This window comes from Ambystoma mexicanum, chromosome 4q (genome assembly GCF_040938575.1).
Source record: "Ambystoma mexicanum isolate Mex_15411 chromosome 4q, UKY_AmexF1_1, whole genome shotgun sequence".
Lineage (NCBI taxonomy): Eukaryota > Metazoa > Chordata > Amphibia > Caudata > Ambystomatidae > Ambystoma > Ambystoma mexicanum.
Window position 1 is genome coordinate 711842081 of NC_090928.1, and position 20233 is coordinate 711862313.

General features: G+C 43.6%; 1 protein-coding gene across 10 annotated transcripts in view; it reads left to right on the forward strand.

Annotated features, from left to right (window-relative positions):
• The window catches only part of PLCB1 (phospholipase C beta 1), a 3004223-nt gene that overhangs the window by 128658 nt on the left and 2855332 nt on the right, over positions 1-20233 (forward strand). For all 10 annotated transcript variants that reach the window (XM_069608284.1, XM_069608285.1, XM_069608286.1 and 7 more), the window contains exon 2: positions 4344-4421. In XM_069608284.1, coding sequence (XP_069464385.1) covers positions 4344-4421 — 78 coding nt within the window. The remainder of the gene's footprint in view (positions 1-4343; positions 4422-20233) is intronic.

A 20233-nucleotide genomic window follows, 5' to 3' on the forward strand; every position in this document is an offset into this window, starting at 1 on the left:
GTAGTTGTCTTGCTTCCAAGACAAGCGCTTTGCTCCCAAGCTATACTCCCAGCCTCACTGTGTTAACTGGGCTCAGTCGGTTCTGTCATGCTTTGTTAACTGATTTAACAAGGGGGGTCCTGGGAGTCCCTCTGCCAGACATTAGTCCTGGTTACGAGAGACTTACCCAGAGTCTTTAGCTCACTATCTTTCACAGAGAAGAAATATCCCAAACATATCAGTCTTTGTCCTGCCCTGGGGCAGTCCAGCACCGAAATGCAAGGCAATTCTCCTCTGAACAAGAGTACCAACAGCATCCCCAGACACAGCTGCAACCTACTGATGAGGTCCAACTAGACCAAAACACGTGTCTGGGGTTGCTGTTGGTATCTTGTTCAGAGGAGAATTGCTTAGCTTTTTGTTGCTGGACTGCCCCTGGGCAGGGCAAATACTGGGATATTTCTCGTCTGTGAAAGATAGTGAGCTAAAGACTCTGGGTAAGTCTCTCGTAACCAGGACTAATGTCTGGCAGAGGGACTCCCAGGACCCCCCTTGGTAAATCTGCATATTTAAGTAACTTTGGGTCTTACCTTAAGTTACTAAGGGAATCCAGACGTGGACCCCTTGCTCACTATTCTTAGAGAGGCACAGATCCACCCTACTGATGAGGTCCAACCAGACCGAAACACGTGTCTGGGGATGCTGTTGGTACTCTTGTTCAGAGGAGAATTGACTAGCATTTCAGTGCTGGACTGCCCCAGGGCAGGACAAAGACTGATATGTTTGGGATATTTCTTCTCTGTGAAAGATAGTGAGCTAAAGACTCTGGGAAAGTCTCTCGTAACTAGGACTAATGTCTGGCAGAGAGACTCCCAGGACCCCCCTTGTCAATTTGCATATTCAAGTAACTTTGGGTCTGACCCTGAGTTACTAGGGGAATCCAGACGTGGACCCCTTGATCACTATTCTTAGAGAGGCACAGCTCCTCCCTACTGATGAGGTCCAACCAGACCGAAACACATGTCTGGGGATGCTGTTGGTACTCTTGTTCAGAGGAGAATTTCCTAGCATTTCGGTGCTGGACTGCCCCAGGGCAGGACAAAGACTGATATGTTTGGGATATTTCTTCTCTGTGAAAGATAGTGAGCTAAAGACTCTGGGTAAGTCTCTCGTAACCAGGACTAATGTCTGGCAGAGAGACTCCCAGGACCCCCCTTGTCAATTTACATATTCAAGTAACTTTGGGTCTCACCCTGAGTTACTAGGGGAATCCAGACGTGGAACCCTTGCTCACTATTCTTAGAGAGGCACAGCTCCTCCCTACTGATGAGGTCCAACCAGACCGAAACACGTGTCTGGGGATGCTGTTGGTACTCTTGTTCAGAGGAGAATTGCCTAGCATTTCGGTGCTGGACTGCCCCAGGGCAGGACAAAGACTGATATGTTTGGGATATTTCTTCTCTGTGAAAGATAGTGAGCTAAAGACTCTGGGTAAGTCTCTCGTAACCAGGACTAATGTCTGGCAGAGAGACTCCCAGGACCCCCCTTGTCAATATGCTCTGGTAACTGGCATAATGGCATCTTATCAAGTTTCGGACAAACCCCTTAAGTGCCAAGGCCGAGTATGCTCATCCTTTTTGCATAGACATGCATAATATCCTGGCACTTAAGGGCCACATTGCGCTTTAAGAATCCCACTAGATCCTAATAATTCCAGAAAATACTTTGAGCACAACCCCCAAACTCCACAAAACATAGAATGTGTTGGGGACAGAAGTTGGGGTTTGCTAAATATTATATCGATCCACAATTTGTATGCATGCTTAACCCCCTGTAATCACAAATGGTTTACCCCTCAGCCCTAAAGAATGAATGTGGGCTTGCTTTAAATGTAAAACTAGTCTGACATGCGACAGGGGTGGTCAGTTTAAGGCTCAATGAGGTCAGATACCTCTCCTGGCTTTTCCCAGCCCACTGCAACTTGAAAAATGCCAACATTCACTGGTATCTTACAACCGTGGGGGCTGGGGCAGGGCTGAGTGAGGTTTGAACGCATCTCCCGATTCATCTTGGTCATCTGTAACTTGAAAAAATGATATCTTCCCAAACCTGAACAAAGACAAGTTACCAGTAATGGTTTTCAGGGGTACAATGCAAAGGAGGAGACTTGTAGTGGGCCTCATGAGGCCAGATACATTGTGGTTACAGTGGAGGACCCGGACTCAGCCGGGTCAGATACCCTCTCCTATGCTGTCCCTGTTCTCCACAACATTTCTGCTGCAGAAGCTACAGCTAGTTCAAGGTGCTTTCTGTGGATGCTGCAGCCATGCCTTCCCTAAGGAGAAGTAGGCACCTTGTACTAGTCATGATATTTATTTGCAATTGTCTTGGCATGTTTCTAAAGATTTCCAAACGTTCAGGGTTCCTGTGGGCAGGAACACTACTAGATATCTGAAAAATGTATTTTTGAAAGTACAACTAATTGTTCTTTACAAGCCAGTGGTGTTCCATGCCATAGGCAATGTGGCCACTGGCCATGGCCAGAGACTTGTACATTGGCCAACAAACCAGATATGGGAGTAAAGTGGACAAGGAATACATGGCTGCTCAATGCACCCATAACTTGCCCCCTCCAACAGGTGTTGCTCTTACCGACACACAAAAACGTTGATAGCGATAGCGACCACACACTGCAACAATTCACTATCACCACTGTCTCTGCTGCTCATATTAACCTTCTCAAAATTCAGAAAATGTGTCACTTTTTTACTAATTCATTTATGAAAATGCTAATCTCCACCCTTATGATCTACAAACTTGAGTACTGCTCAAGCATAATCCTTGGTCTTCCATTTCACTCTATTCTCCCACTAATCCTCAACTTTGCTATCTGCACTCTCTACATCTAGCCAGAGCCAAACATCAATGAACGTGCCCATTTTATGAGATACAGTGAAGACTTTAAAATGAAACTAAAAGTGTACCCTAACAAAAGCGTAGACATTGAATAGAAACTATTCACAAAAATAGTTTTTTGTATCTCACCAAAAACATGCATCCCTATTCAAGATAATGAATTAAAATCATGGATTGTTTGATAATACCTGTGAATCGAAGCTCAACACGTTTTGTATATTATAAATCCTGGTGACTTGCTGTCAAGGAGTAGTGTGACAAATTGGGTAACAATACCATAATCAGGCTAGTCAAACATTTGGAAAGTGAGCATTACCTCACGCTAAGGCTCACCTTCTCTAATTGCCTGCCATGTGCAATACTCCCTCTCCTCGCTCACAGCTTTTTTGAACCCCTGAATTATTATTGCCATTATTAGGATATTTATTGATCATGGACCCTGCTTCGGGAAGCAATAGAGGGCTGTACAATCATAGGGGGAAGACCCCGGTGAGGGAAGCAGGTAAACCAGGAAACAGGGAACTAATAGGCTAGGGGAGGGAAGGCTATTTGGCAGCAAGCGATCTACAAACAACAGGCGAGGAAACAGTGGGAAATAGATAACCTAGTCTCAGGTATGGTAGGGAGTGGTCCTGTCTTCCGGTTCTTTTCTTCCTGCACCGGTGGAGTTCAGGTGTGCACATGTCCTTACGCCTGATGGATTGTAGGCCTCCGGAGATGCTGAGCTTCTCAGTGAGGTAGTTTGAGGTCTTCAGGGTGACAGCCTTGTAAATGATGCATCAGGATTTCAAGATGATTTGGGATTGCAGCGGGAGCCAGTGGAGTTTGATGACGGTCCAGGTGATATGGTTGAATTTGCTGAATCACGTGGCAGCATGTACCACTGGATTCCATATATTCTCGCCTCTTCCCAGGCCCCTGCTTTCACAACCCATCATAGGTTTAGCCACATTAGCATCATTGTCAGCCCAGGTCGCTGTCCTCGCCACACACTTTCCTTAACCGCCCGTCAGAATAAATAAGGGAATAGCAATAGTTTGCTTCCCTACTGCCATACTGACAATCTTCTTTTTTTGCTTGACGGATCTACGACACTTTCTGCACTTGAAACACCTGTGTATAGGCGCAAAATAAATAAAATATCATATCACATCAAGTCAGTGTTCAACAAAATATGGTCCTATTGGAACCCCAGCCAACATACTGTGATGACAATATGTACAACACCCTTACAGGCCAGTTATGCGGGTCGGCCCCCATGCATCGTTAGAATCCTCACTTTGCTCAGGCCTTTACCATTATCCCAATGCATTAGCACGCTGCAAAGGCCGCCTATGCAGGTATTATTGCTTAATTACTACAGTACTTAGAAGCAGAAGTCCTCTAGCGTGAATCACTACTTAAAACAAGTGATGTTATTAACTCATCTTTTTCATATTGTTTGGCAGGACTCAACTGTTGTGTCAACCATTATCCTCAAAATGGACCCCCAGGGATTCTTCCTGTACTGGACAGACCAAAATAAGGTAAGACACAAACAACTCCCTCTTTCAATATACAATGTACATCTTCTGTAATAGCAATTTTTTCTAAGCCATTTCCTTTCGCTCCAGAGGCAGCTTCATGTGGGTTTCTTGATAGTGTAATACATTCTAAAGGAGGTTGTTGCCGAGGTACTCTTCCCCATGACGGAGGTGGGGTTTTGGGGGAGGGGGTGGAGGTCATGAGTTTATCACAATGTCTTCCAGATTCAAACGCCTGTCTGAGGTGGGCCATACGGACACAGAGAGCCCCCTTAACATGGAAAAATGCTAACATGCTTTTAAGAATAGAATTCGTTCATGCCAGCTGTCTGCTTGTTTCACTTCATGAACCCTAAGAAAAAAGGGTGACAGGTCAGGTTCATCCAAGCTTCCGAGGGGACACATCCAGCCAGGGTCCGCCTGTGACAAGGGAATCCAGCACTCGTGCACACGGTTCATTGCTATTACTCGTTGTGAAGTTAGTTCAATCAATGTGGGCGTGCATATGTCTGCATTGCGATGCAGCCTCGCACTGCATTGTTGACTGCTCCTGGCTTGTTGGTGCACACATTCATTGCATTTTGCGTTTCTTCTCTCGTGCGTTCAGTCTTAGCATTGTATTGGAAGGTTGATGCAATGAGTAGCACACACGGAACTCATCTCTGCCAGAGTGCTCGGGGCGGGAGCAGCAACAGTGTTTGCATTCATCCTCTTTGAATTCATATTTGCATATTAAACCAGCGGATCTCGATTTTGTTTTCCACGATGAGTGCCAAGGCATGCTGCATGCTTGAATGCATGCATTGTTTCTAATGCAGTTATCTGCCATTGCTGTCAGCAGACTCAGACACTCGCATTCAGGTTTCTTCTCCATATTGTTTATACTAGTTGCAGTCGGTGATCAAAAAAGTAATGTTGCACATCTGCTGGAACATCGCATTAGTGAATGCATCTTGACACCAGGATGTGTAGGGAGTGTCTGTTCTTCTCCAAACTGTGTGTATGTGTTGCACCTACGTAATAATGTACTGGAGAATGCTGTCCTTATCTGAATGCTTTTCAGAAATGAACTGCACTGGTGCACAGATTATCTAGTGCAATTGGCATTTGACACGGGTATGAAAGCTTTCCTTGTCCCAATGTATTTATTCTGAAATGGAACTACTGGACATTTTTAGTTTTGGTTTTAGGTGTTGTGAAAGTACCACCTATGAGCCACAACGATTGCATTGCAGCACAGCTAGGAGGGTGATAAAATGTGAAGAGTGACACACATCTTGTAGAAATTGCTTGGTTATTTATTTATTTGGTTATTTATTTATTTTATTTGTTGGTAGCGCCTAGACCAGAGGTATCACAGTGCTAATGATACATAGTTAGGAATAGATGGAAACAGTATGATAATTAGATTACATCTTAGATTGTGAGTCACATATGGTAGTTACATTACGTCATAGATCGTGAGTCAGGTTCAGAGTAGATAGAGGCAGTCTGAACAGTGAGGTTTTGACTTTCTTACGGAAGAGTGCGTAGGCAGGTTTGTCTTGGACCTGCTGAGAGAGAGGGCGTTCCAGAGGGCGTTCCAGAGTGTGGGAGCGATGGTAGTGAAGCATACTCATTGATTGCCCATGGCCATGCTAATACCTATAGCCATCCCCACCCTTTTCATGCCATTCCCTGCCAAAAACACATTCTCCTTATTCTCGTTAAGCTAGCTTTATGAAGCTGTAAGATTGCATGTTATGCTCCATGTGCCTGCCAGTGTTATCTGAAAGCAGTTTCCTTAGAGTTAACGGCTGAATTAGATCTGTAAAATGTGCTAATGGTTCAATAAAAATGTCTTAACCAAGTGTGCCGTCAACGACTTGATTTATAAGCAGTATGTGTGGCCTTACCTGAACTAATGATAAAAACAACCATTTTTTTAGGCACTGCATTATATACTCAGTTATTCACAACATGTTGTAGCTACTGCTGTTAATGCCCAGTTACCAGTTAGTACCCTTACGGAAGTGCCTGGAAAATGCCTATCCCATGCCTACACACAAGCAACAACGATATCTTGTTTGCACTAGGGCAATTTTTGCCCTCGTGCTTATATCACGCCAAACTTTGTCCTAATGCATTTGCACCGGTGCAAGTTTCTGTAAACTGGCCCCTGAACTTATTCAGCTTTGTGTATTTCATAGACATGCATGATGCATTACTGTCTTTCGCGCTATGTGAATCAATGTGCTGGAGTTTTAGCATTCCATAGGACTTGAATGAACGTTTTAAAGAAATACTTGAGTATTATGTAAGGTTCCGAAAAGAATGTACGAAGCTGTTGTCCTTTGTAATGAGAGCATGGCAGCTTTTGGTGTGTCTAAACAAGCTGGTTTGAATATGAGTAAGGCTCATGGATTTATGCATTTTTTTTCTCCATCTTTTCCATTTGTATTTATCCATTTTTATTTTGAGCCTTTTTATCCGTATTCATCCACATTCACTATTTTTCATATAAAAACCTGTCTTGCAACCAGTATATTTCTGCATTTATTTGACTAAAAAAAATGCATTACTTAAAAAACACACACAGCTATACTGGACACAAATGGAGCTGGATTATTCCACATCCGTGTCGGCTCCATTTTCACAACAGCAACACATGGCTGCTCCTGTGATTGCGGCTGACCTTAGATATATATTGTCAGCAGTTTGAAGAATTGCAATGCTCTTTTTCATAGGACGTTTACACTCTTCATGCTGTCAGTCTGCGCAGCTATTGGCCTGCAGTGAATAATTACCAGCAGAAGAAACCAAGCAGAACACACCTGCTTTTCGTTTTTTCTCTCCATTTTTACACATAAATACTGACAGAAAGCAGATTGATGTCCGTCTGCATTTATGTGTACAATTCAGTAACAGAGGAAAGCAGAGAGCCTTAAACATGAGCTCCCCACTCAATCGGCCCTGCCGCAAATCCTGTGTAATGTGCATCCAGGCCCTTCAACAATGGCTGCCCACCGGCACCAGCAACCACACCATTATGGATATTCAAAGGTGTCCATCTCAGAATGGATGCATCCAATGGTTTGTCAGTGATGGAGTCTACAGCGTTGCAATGGCGAAGCTAGAAATGTGCAGTTAAATATCAGTTTCCAGTTCTAAGAACTATTTAGTCTGCTGATGTATTGTTTGTCATTTGGTGACATGCCGTGGCTTTCGCCACAATTTCTGGTGACACATATGGGTCAGAATTGCTGGGGTGGCTGGGCTACGTGGCTGCTCAGGACAGGCATCTGCTCTGTTTTTTTTGCCAGTGAATTCTTGGTACCAGGACAGAAAGAAAGCTAGTTAATGGAGTCCAATAGTCAAAAAAAGCAGAGGAAACACACACTAATGACCGCAGAAATGGCCAAGCAGTATTTATGTTGGGCAAGTAGGCCAACGACCCAGTCTCATTTTCGATTTCTGTAAAACAGTTCAGGTCACTGACTAGGTCACTGGTCATGTGACGTGTATTTCCTGGTAACCTGCACACATTAATAGAGGGAGGGGTGTTCTTCATTGGGCTTAATTGATAGACTGAATTCGCTGTTTGGACCTTTGGGTATGGTTATGAGTATATTCATTGTGGGCATTGTTATGCAAATGCCAATGGCTAATGACTGTTTTTTAGGATGTGATATACATTTTGGAATTTTGTATTTTGTGTGGTCGATTATTCAAAATATTTGCTTATGGACTGGCTGGCATGTAGGTAACATGTACGCGTTTTACTCTAATGATTGCCAATTTAAAATTGATTTGAGTATTGTAAATTGTTTTTTGCCTTATGAATTCTACTGCTGCATTTGTGCGAGGAGGTAGTCGTGGGCATGGTTAACTGGTTTTATAACATATTCACTCCTCCAAAATGCACGTAAGGGGGCAGAACGGAAAACTTGCCAAATTATCCTGCCCACCTGGAATCCCGGGTCTGCTACTAATTTGATTTGATGTACTTCTACTGCTCAAGGAGGCTGGCAGGCTAAACTGCATACGTGTGCAGTTGAACCTAATATGGCAAAGACTAAGACAAGAGTCCATTATCGGGATCTGAAGGTTTTAAGGGGTTTTCAAAAAAGAAAGCAGGTGATCACATGGACAAATATCCCGGGGAAGGGAACTTGGAAGATTTATGAAGAATCTATCCCTCTTAATTTCTTTGCACAACTGTACAACTGATAAAATGTTGTATGGGAATGTCTGAAAGTGTATTGTATTGTAAGTCCCATGGATTGCTATATACACAAGTCTGGGCAATACCAACAGGTTTAACTTTTGAACAGGCACCCGATAGGCATTTGCCAGGCAATGGCATTATATGCCCGTATACTTACACAATTTGCCAGCTGTTGCCGCCTTATGGTCATGCCAAACCATAATTTTCCATGTTTTGCCACAATACACCCAGGTGCACACATCATATGGTGCATTATAAGGCAGCTATGTATTGATGTATATTGATAAAGTGCCCGCTCTTAAGTGTTGTACATAGGTAACACAAACAGAATAAATATACATGAATAGATGAAATGTTGTCCATGTGAAGAGATTTGATTTAAGATTAGAGGAGGAGGGAATATATGATTAAAGAGAGGAGTAACAAAAGAACGACAACCGGGAGCAGAACAAAGATGGAAGGGAAGAGAAATACAAACTTTAGGATCATGGAGGGACAAGGAACAGAAACTGGACTGAGCACAAGGGGGGCAGGTATCAGGCAATTCAAGTAGAGAAGATGAGAATGGGATGCAAAAAGAGGAAAATTAACTGAAACAAGAGAGGAAATATAGGGGAAGCCAAGCCATGAATACATTGAAAAACAATAGAACATAAATTGACTTGAGCGATGAGCAGAAGACGAGAGCCAGCCAAGATATGCTACGGAAATTGAAATAGAGTAAAGGGACAGAGGCTTAAAGTGAGGACGAACAACCGAATTTAAAATCAAATTGAGAGAGCCAAGATCATAAACTGGACAACCAAGAAGACGTGTGGAGCAATAGTCAAGTCGAGGAAGGCTTAGGGTGAGAATAAGAAACTTAATAGACAATAAAGTGGGACAAGAAAATATCTTGTGGAAGTGTACATGTTGATAATGGCATGAATGAGTAATACTGGAGAAGTAGAGTGAGAAGGAGAGAAATGTCTCAAAATTGGCACATATGCTATGGACATATTTTGAGAAGCAAATGGAGTCAGGGCGATACAATAGAAGCTGCAGAGGAGCTTCCATGAGGTGAGAGAGTATGAAAGAAGCGGAAAACAATCAACGATACAATAAGATAGAGAGAGTGAGCAGGGATTCATGGCTTAATAGCAGAGCTACAGCCAGAAATAGACGAGTGGAGTTGATTAAAGAAATAAGAGAAACAAAGAAAGAGTTGGAAATGATCAGTACAAAAGCAATAATCCAGACCAAAAGATTGAATAATAGTAATATAATTTTCATATCCCATGCATTGCCATCGCATAATATGGTCCTAACACCATTGGCAATCATTGACATTTAAAAGTCCGGTACTTACACCATTGCAATGTTGATGACCCAGGGAGTGCCCTTGTGCATCACAATGTGTGTGTGGTCCTGTGAAATATACCACCACCAGACATTTAAAATATGCACATGTGTTAAAACTAAGTATTCCCCAAGTTAGAAAGGAAAGAAGGTCTTTCTCTGTTATGGCATCAAACATCTCTGGAAAACGTTATGATAGATGGCCAACACATCTCTTGCAGACATCTTAATATATGTGTTTCCATTGTGCCCTAGAATGTAAATATGCACTTTAATTTTCAGGTCTACTCCTTCAGATACAACGTGGTATGGCAATGTGGTGCTGGCACATGCCCACTTGTCTTCCCTTCCGTATTACATACTGCGGGCACTAGTGTATTCCTTTGTTTTACATTTGCATGTATTGTGTAGATCACACTGGACACCCATAAGGGGCCTCTCGGCACTGAACACGTACAATGAAACAAATCAAACAGGAGCGGGCAGCAAAACTACTAGTATATGCCAGGAAGGACTGAACCAAAGTGGAAAGAAAAGAAAAATAAATGGAACATGAGTCCACTCAAATAATTGTGAACCAGAGTTGCCATCTAGAAAGGTAAACAGTAAGAACCCCGGGCTGAAAACCTGCACAAACCTCCCCACCAATATGCCACAGAATGAAAATGGAGAAATTAAGTGGTGGAAACGGTCTAGCAAGTCCGCCGTCAAACAGGAAGGAGGGCACCTAGGGCGGACACCAATGGCAGCAGATCAGAGCAATTAATCGTAATGGGCTGAACAAATGAAGGAGGAGCTCCACAAGATTGTGATAGCTGTCCTGCCACACCCAGCGGGGGACAGCAAAAGATTAGTTCATGGATGTGTTTGTGAATTATCCAGAATTCTTTATAAAAAAAAAGGTGTGTTAGAGATGGGACGGTAGTTCAGAGGATTATCCTTATCCAAACCTGCTTTTTTAGAATGGGTTTACTATTGTGTGCTTCAGGTCATCAGGGACCTTACCTTCTTTTCGAGAGGTGTTAACCAGTGTAAAGATGGCTTTAATGAGCAGCAGGGCACACGTTTTTATAATCAATGAGGCGCATGAGTCCCCTTTGCACCGAGAAGGTTTTAGTTTTTTGATGATAACTTGGAGTGATTTCTCTGAGATAGGATGAAAGTTAAATTCCGCTACTGTGACCTCTATGTTCAAGGAGCATTGCTGTGGAGTTTGTGCTTTAGCTGGTAACAGTTTCTTTCTTTCGAGCATCCCTGTTCTTTTTCCCAGCCATTTATCTGGCATCCCATCTTGTATGTGCTGGCACCAGGTGGAATCTCTACTCTCAATGTGATCTTCTGGAAAAGGAGTTACTTCCTGTTCTTTTAAGGTTTGAAAAATGTCCCTGACGTCCGATGTGGCATTAACGATACGTGAGTTATGAAAATAACTCTTTGCAGCCAAAACCGCTGCTTTGTATTCCTTTATTAAGGTCTTATACAACTGGAGTTCCACCATTCGTGTATCTCTGTGCCTGGATTGGGGGTACGCATACCTTGTGTTCACCCTTGTTTCACATAATCTCCATGAGAAAGCCACCTGGCCTGTATGTGCCTGTGCCCTCTGTAGTTGTGGTCATCATATTTGTCAACCTTTCACTGTGACTGCACATGCAGGTGTCACCCATGACCCCTAGTGCTGGATTCAATGATGGCAGTGTAGGTATTAGAGTTCAATTGTGCATGTCGCCCATGCAAGACTTTGTAAATGATGTACACATGTCATGTATCACATATAACTCCTCATTTGCACACTAGATTGTTTCTTGTTATGTCTTTGACATGGAAACACATTCCTTACCTTGGTTTTGAAATGTCTTCTCAGTATACGATGTTGTGGGCAGGCTTGGAAATGTACTGCACTAGGGGCTTTTGTGCCCGGGTATCAGAGTTTATTTTGTTCTTGAGCACATGGGGTGTACCAGCATCCTATTCGTAAATAGAGCAGGGGTCTGCAACCTCTGGATCTCCAGATGTTTGGGCTGCAATTCCCAGCAGCCTTCGGCAGACTAGTCAATGATTGATTGATTTGTTATTTATTATGCGCCTATATACAAGTGTTTCAAGGCGCAACAAGGCAAGGTAGGGGGGAACAGATGGAGGAAAATACAGCAATCGTACTAGGCCTTGTATCATTGAGATCATACAAGTGCACAAACAAGAAGTGCAGGGGAGAGGGCACAGAGAGAAGTGCACCCATAGCAGCAGGGCCCTGAGTTAAGTGCTGGGAGGCTGGGCTTGTAAGGGCAATACCACGCCCGTAGAGCAAGGATAGCCAGGAGGCAGTGCAAGTAAGGTCCGGTGGCAAGTGCAGGGAGACTGTTTAGGGGGGGCTGGTGTCCTGCTAGACTCAGAGGACAACCAGGCAGCCAGTCAGCAGACAGGGCAGGAGCAAGGGACGATTAGCAGGGTAGTTGGAGAGAGAAAGGAGAGGAGAAAAGCTAGGTCTTGAGGAGTTTCTGGAACCTAAGGAGGTCCAGCTCATGGCGGAGTGAGGAAGGCAGGCCATTCCAAAGGGAGGCGCCTGCAGAGGAGAGAGTTCTTCCACCCAATCTCTCCTAAGAGAAGCAACTCACCTCCAGAGAGTTAGAAGTAGAAGAACAAAGGGCTCGAAGAGGAAGGTACTTAGTAGAGAGAGTTGATGGTAATAAGGGCCACTGCCCCAGAAAGCCTTGTGGATGATGTAGAGGGTCTTGAACTTTATCCTTACAGCCACCGGGAACCAGCGGAGGGATTTCAGGGCCAGAGAGATGCAGTCCCTTGGCTTGAGTCCAAAGATTGATTTATTCGTATTTTTAAAGCGCACATCATCCAAAGGGCATTGTGGCACTGTTACAGATATACATTGCTGGTTACAAAGGAAGGCTTAGTAGTTAAGTTGATATTTGCATTTATGGTTCATCTTGGAGTTACATAGTACATAGAAGATAGCATATACAGTGCAGCTTATTAATTCACTGGGCGATAAGAGCTTGGGCGCTAGGGTGTAGTGTGGGTTATATGAATAGTGTGGTTTTGAGGGATTTGCAAAAGGCGAGCAAGGAAAGTTCTGCTCTGAGTGCGTTGGGGAGGGCATTCCAGAGTTTAGGTGCTATGTGGGGGAAGCAAATGCCGCCGGTGTTGGCTCTTTTTTATGGAGGGTACGCAGAGTTGATTTTCATGGTGGCTCCTTATGGGGAGGGCAGAGAGGTTTTTGGATATAGTTTCTGATAGATAGGATGGGGTGGAGAGATTGATGCATTTGTGCGTAAGGGTGAGAGTTTTGAAGTTGATCCTTTCCTTGACTGGGAGCCAGTGGGCTTCACGTCTGCCTTAGATATATGGTCACTTTTTGGAATGTGTAGGGCTGCATGGAGTGCGTTGTTTTGTACTTTTTAGAGCTTGTTGATGTTTTTTTGTTGAGGTGCCTGCCATAAGGGCATTGCAGTAATCGAGTCTAACTCCTATTGTGGCTCTGGCGATGGATAGGCAGTTTTGAGTGGTTAGAAATAGTTTTATGGCATTTATACATTTCCTGGTGAGAGGAGAGGCGGAGGAGATGGCGCTGACCTGTCTTGTCATTGAGACTGTAGAGTCTAAGTAGATAAATCTTGCAGTCCGGTTCTGGATGAGTTGTAGAGGGCGAAGGGTAGAGGTAGGCAGATTGTGAAAGAGGCTGTTGCAGTAGTCCAGCCTAGAGAGAACCAGAGCTCTGGAGACAGTGAAAGGGAGAATACCTTTGAGGAGGTACAGCTCGAAGTGAGCCTTCTTGGCAAGGTCTGTGATGTGTGGAGAGAAGGAGAGTGTGGAATCCAAGATCACTCCAATGTTTTTTGCCTCACCAGTGGGTGAGGGCAGAGGGCCCAAGGAGGGCAGTCAGAGTGAGGGAGGGAAAGTAGGAGCAGGGGTTCCAAAGAGAACGATCTCAGTCTAGCTGGCATTGATGCAGAGATCGTTAGAGGCCCACTATGACTGAATAGAAGGAAGACAGTCAGGGATTAGCGAGGAGGAGGAGGCAGAGGCCAAGGGTAACCTGAAAGAGAGCTGCGTGTCAGCCGCATAATACTATAATACTGAATGTTAGAGGGGAAGGTAGAGATCAGGAGGGCCAAAGGGGCCAGATAGACTTTGAAGAGCCAAGGGATGAAGATAGAGCCCTGGGGAACACCACATGTGAGAGGTCTCACATGGTGAGAGATGATGGGTATTGTCCAAAATATATGGAGAGCTGCAGGTTGTACACCCCTGAAATAGTGTAATAACCCATCTTCTTGCCCTGGTGTGTCTTTGTGGTGAAATGCAGTGCAATGGGTTCCACAATATTCATATACCCATGCCAGAGCTGTTCACGTCTACCTTGGGGGCACATCTGGGGCACTGCATCTCCTTGTTGCATGAGATGTAACCCTCGTTTGCCAGCAGTTGTACTTGTCATTCAGAAATTCACATGACACTGTAATTAGAAATACCTGTGTTTCTTTCACTCCTATTTAAGGGTACAGGCTGTAATTATTGAGTAATGGGCAAGTTCTGAGTTCTTTTGTTTAGCCCTGATAACAATTTGGCATCAAATTGGCACATCTGAGGTGGATATTATCACTGTATCCATTTGGTAAAGGGTCCCTCTGTACTGGACAGCAAATTACTACCAGCTGTGATTGATCCTTTCTGGTAACTTTTTTGCTCGAGCAATGAGTTCTCAGGCTTTCTCAATCCCAAGACACTTCAAACATTTTGGAACACTCTCCGCTTGTCACATGATTCCCTACTATGATGGCGTTTCCTCTACCTTCTAACTCTACAAAAACGTTGACTCTTACTTCTGCTAAGCTTTCCTGCTGGCTCACCATGAAGAAAAAGGAAACTGAACAAGACCCCCTGCGTGAGCGCACAACACGACTTTTGTCGGACCAAGGTGACAGCAACATGACCAGCCACTGTCTACGGCACCCATGAACATCCCCTAAACTCTGCAGGGTCAGGCATGGCAGGTTTTGAGCCAGGGACGTCATTTCACCAAAATGCCAGGGGTATCGGAAGTGACATCACATGAGCCTTGACCTCTGATGACATCACAGGAAGTGATGTCATGTGACCCCACTCTGAAATTACATTATGGGAAGCGATAGAAAAATGACCTTTCACCCCTTTAATGATTCTAGCAATTATTATATAGAATTCCACAAAGACAAATTGTTATTCCTATTCTTTCTTATTTAGGGTCACTGCTCAAAGTGTTACACTTGTGGAACCCCCTGTCTTTTTTAAGATGCCCCAACATAAATTCCAGCCACTCCAAATGACATCCCTGTTTTGAGCAGCTGTGCACATCTGCAGCATAACCCAATGCCCTGTGCCAGACACTCACTGCGGTTATATCATGCCTTTGGCTCAGAATGGGAGACTCAGGAATTTATAAAGAAATACTCAAGTCAAATGCGAATTGCGCCTCATTCATTTCCTTCGAGGAATTAATTTCAGGAATAAAAGCCCGCTAACATAATGTAGCCCGGTCAATAATCTTACAGCTTCAACCACAAAGCAACGCTCACAATGTCTTGGCTTCGAGTTTCAAATAGTGTCTTTCAGAAGCCTCATAAAAGAGAGCTATTTATGGAACAGTTGCTTTCTTATTTATGAACACAGTGTATTTTTAACACTGGACAGATTTTTTAAAAGGTTGGGTATCCGTGCAAGAGCCCGAGTGTCATTTCGATTTTTAAACTATTAAATCAAACATCTGCAGATGGCAACAGAGGGGATTTGGTCTGCTTAATAATTCATGCCAACTATGTAAAACTTGCTTTTTAGATCGATCCAAGAGGTGACTTTATTTCAAGGACTAAATTGTTTCCATGTGAAGGAGAGGAATGCGTTTTCTGCACGCTCTTGCTCTTTTGACACGCGTGCACAACTGTGCAGGCTTCGTAGGCTTCGTAGGCCCTGCTTTCAAAGGGAAAACTGGCAACTGGGCAGTTGCCCAGTAGTAGAACATGTTCTGTTGTCGTGGGTGATAAATTCAGCACTTTTACGGAAAGAGATTAACCAAAGCGCCGACCATAGTGTTTCATCGGACCTGTGATTTCTAAGAAAAGGGCTGTGCTCTGCCTCTTCTCCTCTGCTGGCTTCCTGCGTCCAGGAACAGGACTAATTCACCTGCTTCATCCATGCATTCCACTCATAATCGAAAGAGGCCTTCACTAAAAAGCTAAAAAGTATGTTTCACAAAGACAGAAGCTGCCTCTATCTACAATTTAAAAAAAATTGCACTGTAAATTTACAATCGTTAAAAAGCCTAAGGTGATGATTAAAAGTGCAATGATTAAATATGAAACACAAAGGATAGCACAGGGGCAACGCGCTGGTCTTGGAAGCAAAGCCGAATCCGGGATCCGCGCATAGAAACCAAACTCAGTTACAGTATTAGGCGCGTTATAAAAAAAACATTAAATTAAATGTATGTTTTTAAACCTGAGGGATTATGTGCAATACACATATTGCAATACTGGAAATAAAAACTATATCAGTACGCCCCCGGGTGATGTGTACTATTACAATGTGTCACTCTGCGGCCTGTATGAAATGGCCATTATGCAGCGGCACAGCTTGTAAAATAACCCTACACGACCAAGGCAAGGGCCACCCGCAGCTGACTTTCCAAGCAATGCCCCTATTAAGTAGCAGCCCTGTTCGTTGAATAATGCGTCAAATTTCATAATGAAAAACATAATCGCAACAACAAACAAAATCTTTAAGAAAGAGTCACTTACATAATTAGAAGAAAGCTCTTTGTTACCAGCCTCCAAGCCCATCCTGAGATGTTCCTCCTCACGGAGAAAGAAATTAAGGTTTGCTTCATTCAAGGACAATTTCTCTTTAGCACCCTGAACGTTTATACAAATGTGAAATTACATCTCAAATCATTTTTTTTTATTTCACCTTGTCATGTGAACTAATGGAAGGAGTGGGGCACTAGTAGTTTTGTAGATATTCATAATTTACGGAAGGAGTGGGGCACTAGTAATTTTGTAGATCTTACCCTCGGGCCTTACCCTGAATTAGGGACCATTACACCTCTATAAACACCATTGCCATACTCTGCCCTTTAACTTGTCTTCAGGGGCCATAACTCCCAGTGCTGCTCTCAGGCTAGGTCTATAAAACTTAATTATATTCTTTGGAATTTTGAAAGCACATTCTCATTGGACAATCTGTAGGCTTTAAAAACCAATCTAGCCACAAGTTGTTTTTTATAGCAGGTAGATCAGTACCCAATTCTCTGCAATGGCCCAGTCAGATGTATCTATGTACAAATTCTATATACTTATTCAACATACTATTATGAGCAACCAGTTTACAATAGCTTCATAGACTCCACCAATATGCCGTACCAGGTGTTATGGGACCCATAAACCTTGTAAAATGTCTTTGCTGCACTTAGAAATGTAACTTAGTCTTCAGGGCTCATAAGGTCCAGTAAAGCCCTCAGGCAAATTCTATAAAGCGTAAGTGCAAACCTGCATTCCATATCAGACACCTGTGCCACGCCACCGGCCACCATTTTGATTCAGTGCTTGCCCTGGGTCCTGCATTCCCCCACTACACTGCTCAGGTAAGCTTTATTGAGCCTGCAGGCACCAGCACAGGGAAAGGACTGAACGGTGGCACGCATGTGAATTAACAGGGTATTTATTTATGAAGAGAGCGCAGAGAGCAACAGGCACATTTGTAGAGCTCCCTCTCAACAGTCTCATGTTCCAGATCCTCGCGAGGCTCTGGAACACTTTAAATAGAACATAACACAACTTTCCCCTCAACAAGGAATTACAAGTGGATAAAAGATTGAACACTGACAAAGGACATTGATTACAATGACTGATTAATATTGTTGTTGTCGGTGAAGGTCAATTGCACCCTGTAAATTTACATTAAACACAAAGGAAATCCTCGAACCTAATGGGAACTCTTTTAACATTTCCACTGAATGATCTTCTCTCACCAACACTCTTCACTTCCTCACCAACACTCTTCACATCCTCACCAACGGTCTTAACTTCCTTGCCAACACTCTTCATTTCCTCAGCACCCCTACTGACCACAACTCCATCACCTCCATCCCCTTTGAAGGGAACTGAACTTTCCTGACTTAATGCTAATCTACCCCTTAACCATACTTCTCCACCATCAACCACCACCAATCTATTCCTCACTGTTGCAATCCTTTTAGCTCCTAGGATTTTGCTCTCCAAACATTTGAGACCATACGTAGACTTTTTAATTAACACCAATCTCAAACCACCCATTCACGTTCCTTTACTTTGAAATTATCAAACACTCCTTTATATTGACATTCTGCCTCTTCCACCATTTCCATCACCTCCTTATGATTAACATTCACAATGCACGCTAACTCTATCCATCCTGGACACAATTTTGTACCCAGTTGATGCCCCTTCAAAGAGACAAAAGGGGACACGTTCATGACCCAGTGGGGCATGATGCAATAGCCCCATTACATGTTTTTCAACACATCACTCCACAATAACCCTGACCACATAGCCAGTTGAATAACCCTTTAAGAAATGTATTCACACATTCTACCAGTCCATTAGCTCTGGGGTGGTATAAGGCTGTGCATGTGTGGTTAATACCAAACTGTAACAAAAATGTCCTAGTTTTTCCTCAACAGAACTGCACCCCATTATCAGTTACAATTTCCATGGGAAACCCTGCTCGCAAGTTGCCTCTCTTACTCCTTTCCACTCTATCCACTTCGAGTGGTAATCCACTAAAACTAAAATGAATTTGAATCCCTCACGGAGACCTTGAATGGGACCCATCAAATCCACTGCAACCTTTTGCCAAGGTTCCTCCGGCACTTGCACAGGCCCAAGTTGTGTTTCACGCACCACTTTGCTCTTATCACTTACCAGACATATTTCACATTCCCTTATATTTCTATCAACTCCACCATCCAGTGCCGCCACCAATAGCTCTGTCCTTTTTGTACTGTACCATTCACAATGCCCTTGATAGGCAATTTCAATCAGTTTGTCCCTAATACCCTCTGGGGGAATCACCTTATGACCCCTCCTGAGTCTTCCTACAGGCATGGACAATTCATCCTTCACGTCATAAAACCAATTTAACATCATTCCTGCAAGGCCCCACTTCCACTGTCCGCTCCATCACCTTGCTAAGCACTACATCATCTCTTTCTGCCAACTTCCATTCCTCTTCATTTAAAGCGCCCTGCTTAATACTGGTAAAAATAATGTCTTCTTCCTTCCCTCCTTCCTGTTCATCCTCATCACAATCCACTGAAAATCATAATTTGCAAACCTAATACCCACTTAGAAATTCTGAGTGAACCCTTTGACCAATTTCCACAAGCTAACATCTGCACCAATGGTCTGTGGTCCGTTTTTACTGTGGTCTGTTTTTCCAACAGTATTTGGTCTGTTTTTTCCATGGTCCATTTTTCCTTTGTTACTTCCACCCCAGCAAGAATGACCCTTTCACTGCTACTAGTGTGTTTGGTGTACATTCCCTACCCTAATAGCCATACATTCCTTTAAACGTCCCTACCAGTTCGATTTCTGTCTTACCATATCCACACGGCTGGACTTGTGGCAGTTCTAATTCTTGCAGATCTCTTGACAAAGTTCCTGTGAATGTGTCCTTCAAGATAATAGTCCACAGAGATGAACTGTCTACTTTCATTGATAGACTTGAACCATCGATGTGGAAGCTATCCACAGGACATCCCATTCCTCCGGACATTGCTGACATTTCAAATATGTATCAAGGCTTAACCTCCCCACTCTGAGGAGTAGGCACAGCTGCCTGTTCATGCTGGATTTGCCTGTATTCTATAGCAAGAATGGTGCTTTCCTTGCACATGCCTGAAAAGTGACCCTTATGTCTGCACTTGATGCACTCTGCATTTCTTGCCAGACAAAACACACTGGCTGCTGCATGTCTTGGGTTCCTGCATCTGAACCATCTGTATCCGTCCATTTCTTTCTTGTCCCTTTAACTCTCATTTGACTCACTGCACACCCCTCCTGGCTGTGCTTCTCACCAAGCTTTCCTGTCTTCATCTCCTTCATGTACTGCTTTGTTCAATGCCCCTGGTGAGTTCCACAGCCTGTTCTAGGGTCATATCCTTCGCTAGCAACTTTTCCTGCAACCTGGGATTGTTGGTGCACCTCACCAGTTGGTCTCGGTTCAGGGAATTTGTCAATGCACC